Source organism: Fusarium oxysporum, chromosome 1 (assembly GCF_000149955.1).
Source record: "Fusarium oxysporum f. sp. lycopersici 4287 chromosome 1, whole genome shotgun sequence".
In the NCBI taxonomy this organism is placed as follows: Eukaryota; Fungi; Ascomycota; class Sordariomycetes; order Hypocreales; family Nectriaceae; genus Fusarium; species Fusarium oxysporum.
Window position 1 is genome coordinate 6599175 of NC_030986.1, and position 10634 is coordinate 6609808.

General features: G+C 46.5%; 5 protein-coding genes across 6 annotated transcripts; 3 read left to right on the top strand and 2 right to left on the bottom strand.

Annotated features, from left to right (window-relative positions):
- Window positions 1-193: 193 nt before the first annotated feature.
- Window positions 194-3223, top strand: FOXG_15125 (uncharacterized protein). Of its 2 annotated transcripts, XM_018395195.1 has the most exons (3): window positions 194-1425; window positions 1483-1734; window positions 1822-3223. In XM_018395195.1, the coding sequence occupies exons 1-3, from the start codon at window positions 295-297 to the stop codon at window positions 2758-2760; spliced, it is 2322 nt and encodes a 773-aa protein (XP_018255691.1). In that variant the 5' UTR covers window positions 194-294; the 3' UTR covers window positions 2761-3223. The 2 variants fall into 2 exon arrangements, with proteins under 2 accessions (XP_018255691.1, XP_018255690.1); XM_018395194.1 differs by having other exon boundaries at window positions 194-1734.
- FOXG_21997 (3-octaprenyl-4-hydroxybenzoate carboxy-lyase UbiX) lies at window positions 2861-3634 on the bottom strand (the record flags this gene model as incomplete). Its single annotated transcript, XM_018402378.1, has 1 exon — window positions 2861-3634. The coding sequence occupies one exon, from the start codon at window positions 3632-3634 to the stop codon at window positions 2861-2863; it is 774 nt and encodes a 257-aa protein (XP_018255692.1).
- A 377-nt stretch (window positions 3635-4011) lies between these two features.
- FOXG_15126 (uncharacterized protein) lies at window positions 4012-5661 on the top strand (the record flags this gene model as incomplete). Its single annotated transcript, XM_018395196.1, has 2 exons — window positions 4012-5070; window positions 5128-5661. The coding sequence occupies 2 exons, from the start codon at window positions 4012-4014 to the stop codon at window positions 5659-5661; spliced, it is 1593 nt and encodes a 530-aa protein (XP_018255693.1).
- A 911-nt stretch (window positions 5662-6572) lies between these two features.
- On the bottom strand, window positions 6573-7998 carry FOXG_15127 (uncharacterized protein; the record flags this gene model as incomplete). The annotated part of the gene is made up of 2 exons (XM_018395197.1): window positions 7660-7998; window positions 6573-7601 (listed from the first exon to the last, which is right to left on the bottom strand). The coding sequence occupies exons 1-2, from the start codon at window positions 7990-7992 to the stop codon at window positions 6573-6575; spliced, it is 1362 nt and encodes a 453-aa protein (XP_018255694.1). The 5' UTR covers window positions 7993-7998.
- A 480-nt stretch (window positions 7999-8478) lies between these two features.
- Window positions 8479-9336, top strand: FOXG_15128 (uncharacterized protein; the record flags this gene model as incomplete). Its single annotated transcript, XM_018395198.1, has 2 exons — window positions 8479-8488; window positions 8543-9336. The coding sequence occupies 2 exons, from the start codon at window positions 8479-8481 to the stop codon at window positions 9334-9336; spliced, it is 804 nt and encodes a 267-aa protein (XP_018255695.1).
- Window positions 9337-10634: the final 1298 nt, after the last annotated feature.

Sequence of the window (10634 nt, forward strand, 5' to 3'; positions counted from 1 at the left end):
AAATACTTGGCAGATTTGGCAGCGGGGCGGTCTTCCCAGACATCGGCTTATGCGGGGTTAATTATGCCGCAGCTAATGCCGCATTCGCCGGCGTTATTAGCTTTACATACTTCTTTGTTAGCGCTAGTTTAAGTTCCGGTTTTCGGAATAGCGATTTTACCGGAACTAATTTAAAACTTTGGAACAGTCTCATATTCTACTCCCTTTCAGTCATTTCCTTTCCGTCTTCTCTTTCCGTCTTCCCTTTCCGCCTTCCCTGTTTCTACTTTTGACCATTCCCTACCAAGCAACAGAATGATTTCACGCGCCACTAAAAGAACAGGGAACTCGTTACCCACTGTTACCAGCAAACGACGAGCTCCGTATGCTGCTCGTGCATGTATCGCTTGCCGACGACGGAAAGGCAAATGCGACGGCCGGCAGCCATGCGACTACTGCGAAAACCGGGGTCGGACATGCCTCTACGATGAAGAAACTGTTTCTCCAGGTATAGAAACAGTTACAGCTACAGCGAGCGTTACTAGAGCTCCGGCACAACCATCAGCGTTCCAAAGCGACGAGTCTAATCGAAGCCTTTCGCCGCCGCTGACACCAGCCGCAGCCAATGGTCCGCCGTCTCCAGCCATTCTACCAAATAGTTCAGGGGCACCAGATGTACCTAGTAATGGATGCGGAAGCGGCAATGACAGTGACCTTACAAGTCTTGTTGCAAGTCTTCGCACCGAGTTGCAACAAGTCAAGGCCATGGTTGAAGCGCAAAGTAATGGGACCCACAGCCTAGGTTCAGTTGCTTCACCCCACACATTGCATGCACCTGGTGACCACACAAGTTTGTCAAACAGACGGCCGCATGCCACTCAAACAGATACCACTCCAAGCTATGCTAGTCATTACTTTTATGGTCCTACAAGTCCAGACTACAGCATGAACCTGGTACAAATCACTTTGCGACAACTGGGTTATCTCGCATCATCATCGCACCAACCCATGCTACCAAGTGTAAATGGTAACGATGCTGTATTGCCGCCCATACCACATTGGCCGTCCAGGCGTCATTTTGACCGCTATCAGCTATTGCAATTCCGGTCATGGTTATCGCTACAGGAAGCCAAAGATGCTGCAGATACATATCACAGAGTCATAGGAGAACTGCACCCATTTGTCAACATTGACAGAGTTAGAAGGCAACTGGAATCATGCTATTCCAGTGATACGAACCAATCTTTGGGTGGAGAGAGCAACCAACCTGACGATGATGACCTGATCATCTTGGTACTTATGCTGGCTGTAGTAGCACAAGTCTCAAAAGACACTTTACTTGCAACGATGGCATCCGTCCTTCATTCTAACTTTATGCCCTCAGCCAATGCCGCAATTACATCTTCTACAACTAGTATCAAACAAGTCACCATCGCCTTACTACTGGTAAACAAACCCAGTCAGCTAATTCCCTATCAGAGCATGCTAACATATCTGATCAAGGGCTACTATTATTTCTCCCACGACCTCTCAAGGCTTGCATTAAGGTTATGTGGCATTGCTGGACGTATGTTGATGGAACTTGGCTTCCACAATAGCGACATGTTGAATCACATTCTCAAGACCGATTCTCAACGTAGAGAGGCTTCTGCTATCATGTGCTCCGTAATTATACTCGATCGTCAATGGAGCGCTATGACTGGCTTGCCCGCAAACTTCCCCAACGCCGCGTTCAGTCTCACGCCTACATTCATAGTGAGTCACCTAGTTTTGCTTTTCGCAACATCCCTAGAAACATCAATGAAATACACTGAGCTTATCCGCTAACTTGGAATGCTATAGGACGATATGCCATATGCAAAGGCTATGTACATGCTCATTCACATCAGCGACAGATTTGACGAACCTATATCCATCGCGGCCAGGGGAAATACTCGTATCGATGATGATGTGATGGAACTATTGGTTTTCCAGATTCAACAGTGGCAGAAAAAGTGCGTCGGGGACAAAGACCTTTCTGACATGGAGGTTTGGTTTGATGAACCATCAAACTTACCTCCGTCATGGCTCTTATTGCTGATCTACCGAGCTGCGTCGATAAAGAGCCTTCTGCTACGTCCTTATTTCTTTCCAACGTCGGATATCGAGAAGAGCAAACTATACCTTCCACAGGCCATGGAATTAGCAGTCAGGGTCACAGGGTCACTATTCAAAGTGGACAATGTCACGGACATGTACCGTAACCAGCGACCGTACTACCAGCACATCCTCGCGTCCATTTGTGCTCTGATGTTTCTAGTGGTGGGCTACATTGAGAAGCATCGCTCAACCATGTTACCGTATTTGACCCCAGGATATGACGACCAAATCCGTGAATGCTTTGTACGAGCACGCAATCTATCACAGAAGTACGGAGATGTGTCCACGGCCGCAAAAGATTTAGGGAAAAGGATTCGAGAACTTTGCCACGCTATGGAAACGTATGGTAAAGCACAGAGAGAAGCCTCTGAGGAAGCGATTCCGTCTACAATCGTTGCATTCCAAAGCAGCACCACATTTACAGGTCCCTCTGCGACATCACAAGACATTGGTCTTAACAATGAGCCTCGAGAAGAGGCCTTTGTCCCTATGACAGATCGTACTTTCGAGGCCGAAATGAACTCCTTCGGCGCGAACTTCGGCTTCGAGTTGCCGATGGAAGGTGATCATGGTCCGCAAGATACTCCGCCATGGGTATTAAGAGGGTGGCCTGCTAATTCACACAGTTTTCTTTTTCAATAAGTAAAGCTTATAAATGAAAGTAATATGATTTGATTTCGGGATGCTTGAAGCTCATATCAGCTTATGAAATATTTCAGCCGACATCTTGCTCATATCCCGGCTACATCTCAGTCTGAGCTTTCTTGAACCCCTCCCATCGCTCAAACCCATCAGTGAATATTCCTATCATATCCAACATCCTTCCAGCACTTTGATCGACAATATCGTCGATACCCCCAGGCCTGGTATAGAAAGCCGGAACAGGAGGGAAGATGATGGCGTTAGCACGACGAAGAGCAAGCATATTCTCAAGATGAATAGAACTCAAAGGTGTTTCCCGAATAGCTAGGAGTAGTTTGCGATCTTCCTTGAGTGTGACATCGGCGGCTCTTGATATTAGGTCATCGCAGTAACCAGATCGTACTGCAGCAAGAGTTTTCATGCTACAGGGAACAATCATCATTCCGTCATGCTGAAAGGATCCTGAAGCGATTGGTGCTGAGAGATCTTTTGCCGTGTATGATCTACTCGCAAGGCCTCGAATATCAGCTTCGCTCATGGATGTTTCGTATTTGAGTGTGGCTAATGCCCATTTGCTAATGATAAGATGAGTCTCCACACCTAGGTGGTGAAGAAGAGTTAAGATGCGGATGGCGTACGGGGCACCTGTTGCACCTGTAATTCCGACAACGATCCTCCTCGGCCTTGTTGATTCCAAAGATGGGAGGGCATTCTCTTGAACCTGGTCTTGTGCTCCACTCCAGCTCAAGTACGATTGGCTTGTGGAGAACAACCTGACATAAGGTCTTTGTATGAAGTGAGTAGGGTGGTAGAACGTGAACCTTTTTGAAGACACTCCAAGAAGTTGGCGTGTGGCGGAAGAGACTTCTTTCATGGTAAATAAAATGTCGTGTAGGGGTTAGGCAATGAGGAAAATCTAGTGCTCTCCATATACTTTCGACTACCAACCTTTATCCGGGTAATACTATTCCAAAAAGAAAACACACCTTTTATTCCAATCCCTTCAACTCTACGGAAACATAGCATCCTTCCCGCCCGGAGTGGCCATCTGTTCTGTTTCCGGAGTCCCGCAATGCCTTGTAATCTATTCCTGCTTTCCGTTCCGGTCCGCCGGAACTATGCCTCAAGGTCCGTAATGCGTGAACTAGGCCTCTGTTGTTAAGAAAGAGCCCTAAGTTCGATTCTGGCCTTAAAGATACCCAATGGTTTTAGCGATAGTGTAACTGTATTCTCCCATAATTTGTCACAACCATGTTCCGATTAACCCACCATCAGATTCTGTCATCTTTAAAACCTACATCAATCAGGGTTCGCCTTTATTCTAGCAAAGCATCACTAAACTCGAATCAAGGCGACCCGCAACTTGACTTCCGCAGCTTTGTGGAGGTCCTTCGCAAAGATGGAGATCTTGCCGATATTTATCAGGAAGTTGACCCCAATCTCGAAGTTGGGGCGGTTGTGAGAAGAGTTAGTGAAACCAACGCTAAGGCGCCGCTTTTCCACAACGTTAAAGGCACTCGAAATGGCCTGTGGAAGATGTTTGGAAACGCTGCCAGCCTTCGAAATGACAGCAAGTTCCGATACGGTCGAATTGCACGTAGCCTCGGTCTTCCCCCTGACTCAAATTGGAAGGATATCCTCGAAAAGATGCGCCTTGCTACAACTCGAGACCCCTTACCTCCAAATATTCTTTCGACGGGCCTATGCAAGCAAAATAAAATCTTTGGCGATGACATAGATCTCACGAATTTACCAGTTCCGCTGCTGCATCAAGGTGATGGCGGCAAATATCTTCAAACCTGGGGAGTACATATCTTAGAGACACCAGATAAATCATGGACGAACTGGTCTGTCTTTCGAGGCATGGTCCATGACAAGAGACGTTTGTCATGTCTCGTCATTCCAGGACAACACAACTCTATGATCAGGGATCAGTGGCTGAAACTTGGAAAAGATGAGGTCCCCTGGGCTTTATCTCTTGGCGCTCCACCAGCAGCAACCATTGCTGCATCGATTCCTATACCCCCTGGTGTTTCGGAGAGAGATTACGTGAGCTCACTCGCTGGAAAGCCACTTGACATGGTGAAATGCGAATTGAGTGATCTTCTCGTACCCGCAAATAGCGAGATCATCCTTGAAGGCACATTTTCTCTCAAGGACAAGGCTCTTGAAGGCCCATTTGAGGATTACATTGGTATGCACTTTGAGGGTGAAGCTGGCAATCAGCCCCTCTTCACCGTGGATGCTATCACCTATCGCGATGGTGCCATTCTGCCCGTTTCTGTGCCCGGCCGGCTGACAGACGAATCGGTAAGTTTGCAAAGCCAAGTTCTTCTCTAGGGCTGCATACTGACTATATTATTCTAGCACACAACGGCTTCCATGGCGTCAGTCCAGTTACTGGAGACGTTGCAACAACATGATCTTCCAATCAAAGACGCAGTCGCCCCCCTGGAGACCCTTGCAACTTGGTGCATACTACAGGTTGACAGTAAGAAGCTTGCCGAGATGAAGACGAACCCTGATGAACTCTGCACAACTATAGGCAACATAGCCTTCAATTCTAAGGCAACCATGCTAATTAATCGCATCTTATTGATCGGGGACGACGTGGACATACATGACTGGGCAGATGTCATATGGGCGTACACGTCCCGTTGCCGACCAGGTATTGACGAATATGTGTTTGACGAGGTGATGGGTCTTCCACTTACTCCATATCGGAAATACGGTCGCGGAAGTTCTGTTAAGGGAGGCAAAATGGTATCTAACTGCCTTTTAGTTATGGAATACGATAGAGGAAGAATTTTTAGATCTGTGGATTTTCGATCTTCGTATCCGCCAGAGCTTCAGGAGAAGATTGAAGGGAGGTGGATGGAAATGGGCTTTGATGCAGTTTAGTAGATTAGAACATATATTTGGCAGATGGTTTCTTTGCTCCTCTCGGATTTACTATTTTATTGCATAACAAGTCATGCCTCGATTTCGATGGTCCCGAAATCTTCAGTCTTAGATACATCTAAAACCATAGAGCGTTCTTGAATATGCGTGATAGGAAACCCTGAACGTCTGAATGCAACACAGCAGTTATTGTAACTGTAGCTCCGGACTACTCTTGTTGAGGCTCAATGACTTAGGAAAATCGGGGGAGGACGGGAAGAATAATGCGTATCTTCGCTTTATTAAGCCGCCTTTTGGTCATCGCCTCAAGTTCCGACGAACGCGCCGATGTCGCAAATTTTACAGAAGCACAACGCTGTGTGAAGCATCATGCAGAATTGCAAACCGGCAGTATTAGTGTCACGCGTTAAGGAACGTTATTCGACCAGTTATGAGGCCGTGACATGTTTGAATGGCGATTGACGATGACTCAAATCCTGCTGAAATGGATGCACAAACACATACTTCAATGTAAAACAATTTTCTTACAATAACCACAGTTTCCAATATTAACTTCAAGACTTTTTAGAGTCATATGCATTTGCGTCGTCGGTGGGCTGGATATATGGAAAATTGTAGTGGACTATATATGATATTGTGAATACCAAATAGTGGTATGGCTATTGGGTTATATTTGTGATCCATGATGTTACTCAAGGGCTCTTTAATTTGTGCCTAGCTTTACATGTGAAGCTATAGCAAGTGCCATCACCCAATGGTCGCTGATTGCAGTCCCTTCCATTGACTGTAGGTGCATGTAATGTCGTGAAAATATCAACACAATGCTGTATTGGTCCATCAGCAGACGAAACAAATCACTATTTATTGAATTCTTTCACAAAATGAAGCCTTGGCGTAGGGGAATACTCGTATCAGATATCCGTATCAAATATTTGCACAAATTCAGGATAACCCCGCTCATAAATAGACGCCAGAACACCATCTCTCCAAACACCCACGATTGGCAAACAGCGGTTCTTTGGATCAGATAGTACATCAGCAATGTCACCCTTGACAAGCGCCAAATCTGCCTTCTTTCCAACCGAAATCTCTCCTCTATCCTCGAACCCAAACCGAGCAGCTGTAGTAGACGTAGCAGATTTGAGGACATCTTCGGGCGACATGCCGATCTCATGGGCAAAAAGGTACATCTCAATATGTACGCCAAGACCATATGCTACACCGAACCCTTGACCAGCACAGTCACTGCCTGCTATCAAAGGGATACCTGCCTGGTACAGCTTTCGCGTGGTTTCATACGCGTGCTGTACACCGGCTCTTGGGCGCTCTGCCTTGGCTAGTCCAAGTGGCTTCTCGAATGTTTTCTCAATCAGCATACTCCGAGCAAAGGGGTCTCTTCTGAATGTTTGCTGCCATTCCTGTCGCTCGGCGGTTTGCGATGCACATAAGCTCAGCGTTGGGTTGCAGTGAACATTGCGCGACTTCATAATCTTGATGAAGTGGTCATTGGGAGGTTCGTCTAGGAAAATATGCGTGAAGCCGTCGACTCCAGCCTCGAGGAGATCCATGGCGCCACTATAGCTGAGGGCATGACCAACAGCAATGACTCCCGCGTCATGAGCGGCTTTTACTATAGCGTTTTGCACATCTATAGAAGGTGACGGTAGTTTCATGCCGAGAGTGTCTCCCAGTTCGTGAAACATCTTGATATATGATGCGCCATGCTGATTGACCTGCTGTTGGACAAATGGTTTTGCATCATGACCTGTATTTATTTTGGGCCAGGCCGAGACGATGGCGTCTAGAACTTTCTCGCCCTGAGGAACTGACTCCAGTTCCTTCTTCATGACGGGGATAGGCCATCCTCCTTCGACAACCGCTCCGATTCCAGCGTACTTATAATCCGAGTACCTGGCCTTGTTTTGCGGCTCGGCGACCCACTGCATTCATATTTAGTCTTTCACATCATCCGCTGTGCCAGTCAAAGGACAAACAAACCTGTTTCAGCCGCATGATATCTTCCACTTCGTTATGCATGTCGCATACGGTTGTGACTCCAAAGCGAAGCGACTGTTCAACACTGTTGGTGTTACCAGCAAGGGCATGGATATGGGCGTCAATCAGTCCCGGGATGAGCGTATGTTGTGGTCGAGAGATCCTCAAGGTATGTTGTCCGATAATTCTGTCTGGCTTGCCGCTGCCAACATCGGCGATATGTCCGTCACGAACATAGACAAAGCCATTGGCAATAAACTTATGACCGTCAAAGATTTTGACATCTTCGACAATGAAGGTGCTTATCGATGACTGATAATCGCTCGTCTCTGCCATGCTTGGATCAATAAACGCACGAAAGGTTGCGTGAGTGAGATGAGCTACGGGGAATGGGCCCCTCACTATATGAAACAAGGTAGGCTGACATTTGTTCATGCCGGTTCCGGAATCCAGCTTCGGAATCCGGGTTCGGAATCCGGGTTCGGAATTGCTTCATGCTCCACTCGGGTTTCTTCTAACGTGTTGAACCAAAATCCCACCGATCCGGGCCCGATTATTAACAAATTAGACATTCGGCACAAATGTGATGCCGTATTACGAGGGAAATTAGGAGATATGCTACATTGCTCTGACAAATCGACCTCTTGCTCTTGATTTTATAGTTGGTATCTTAGGAGCTACATAGCTGCTCAGACTGATATATAGATAGTATCCCATAGCCCGACATATACCTCTTAATCTCACCTCAACTCAACATTATCCTTATAAATCCAAAACTATCTACCTACTTTCCCAATAATATTTACTTGCTGCAAGTTCATTATGACAATGGGTGCGTTTGAATAGCAAGGTGTCCCTCGATCACAAACAAGCTAACTATAGATAGCTGCTTCTCAAATTCCCTCAAAGGCTGTCACCGGCTATAATGTTGGCGAAATCAAGGCTAAAGGAGCCTTCAGCTCCGAAATCACGTTCGCCAAGGCCGGCTTGTCTCTGTCGGACATCATCAACTCCCAGTACCCGCAGAGCTTGGAGATGATGGAGCGCCCTGGAATGCAGCTCAAATATCTTCCCACCCGTTTTGATGAAGTCACCGGTAAGCTCCTCACCGGCGGAGCCTATCTATTCGACAAGTGGGAAGAAGCTGTCGACTATAGCCATTGGACGACCAATGAGTATACAATTAATGAGGAAGGAACAAAGTTCTGGAGCCAGTCGGCGTTTGATTCACCTGTGCGCTTTGCTTGGAAAGTCATTGGTGCTTATAATTTCGCCCCTATCGAGCATCATGCTATTGGACACTTCAAGCGCTGGTCTTATACCTCCAATAATATCGAGGCTTATCTGCATGAGGTTTATCCTCAAATCAAATCTATTGCAGAAGCCCAGGGGGCAGTTGCTGTTTGGTTGCTGCATCAACCTGAGGATAAGATGATCGCCGTCCAGCTGGCATATCGCAAACCTGCTGAAGGGGTTTCTCTCAACGACTATCTGGTTCAAGTCAAGCAGAAATCTGGTTTTGACCGGGTGTTGGCAACGAAGCTTACAGCGTTAGTAGAGTTTGATCGTGCCAGTATCCTTTTGACCATATGGCTCCCCCTTTCTCTGGCAAAGGGTGGAGCCGACCATACAGTCCCGAACTACCCAGTGGTTCCAGCTATTCAGACAGGCACTGCCTAGGTAATAGGTTACTTGGCGGCAAACGGATGAGAGGCCATGATGGAGGACAAGAATATAACAATACTTATTGCACTCCAATGCTGAGGATATCGGCATCAACTGTCTTACCTAGTTCAAACCGTTCATATAGCTGATACAAACGCCCGTTGGCTCGACTTACTTTGCTACATCAGAAGTCTAACTGTGTTCGGGAATTAGAAGCGATGTTCTGTTAAGCATGAATAAGAATCACTGTAATTCCCAATCACGTGTGCTCGGACTAGCTCACGAGCCTAGCACGGGCTCCCTGAGCCTTATTTATTTCTTTATATTGATAACATTGCGACATAATGTGTGCGATAAGCAAGTGCTCCAAAAGTCTCTCATTCTCCAACATTTTTATTCAATCAGATACCGGGTCCTTCTCAACGACCCAACACGTAGCACGTCACACTCTTCAAATGAGACCAGAATGCATCTTGCACTCCAAGCGCTTGAAAATAACCCAAAAACAAGTTTTCAACGTGCCGCAAGTACCTGCAAAGTTGACCGCTTAGCCTTACGTCGCTAACATGGCACTCAATCGCAACGTAATACTTTCCAAAAGTCATGAGGACTATCTAATCTAGAAGAATATACTATAGCTCAATCTGCTCTTGACCTAGCTTCACGAGGGTTCTCCTTCGCAACTGCTTTTTGCGGAAGAAATAGCCAATTCCCTGGGGGCTGACTGCAATGCGTCACCTATCGACAATCGCTAGGATTATAACCTCGTAAAGCAATAACTAGGGCTAAAAACCCATTTATATTAGAAACATAACTACCAGAGAGTTAAATATAACGATTCCACTGTTGTTTGTGGGTGGTTTAGGCTTATAGAAGACGTTATTATGAAACATGGTAACGTACATGATAAGCGAGCGTCGCACTTTTCTTAACATTCTAGATAGAAACCAATATAAAAATATAACAAACTATTCAATCAATTAAAATTACTTCCTATACTCTTCCCCAGATGCCTCAATCACTACCTGACAGGTCCTTGCGTTATGTCCAGTCTTGCCGCATCTTCCACAGCGCCTTTCCCTCGGTCACGCCGAACTTCCCCGACCACCGCTTCTCGACGATTCGGCCACTACCTGCGTATCAACATCCATCTGATCAATTAGTTCCTGACCTTCCCCTACTGTCAGTACCCCTCCTTTCTGTAATCGGGTTCTTTTTGCCCTGCGGCGTCGGCTTAGTGCCTCAATTTGCCGTCGAAGTTCTTGGTTCTCAGCAGTCAATAAGGTAACTTTATGATATATTTTAGTTGCTGC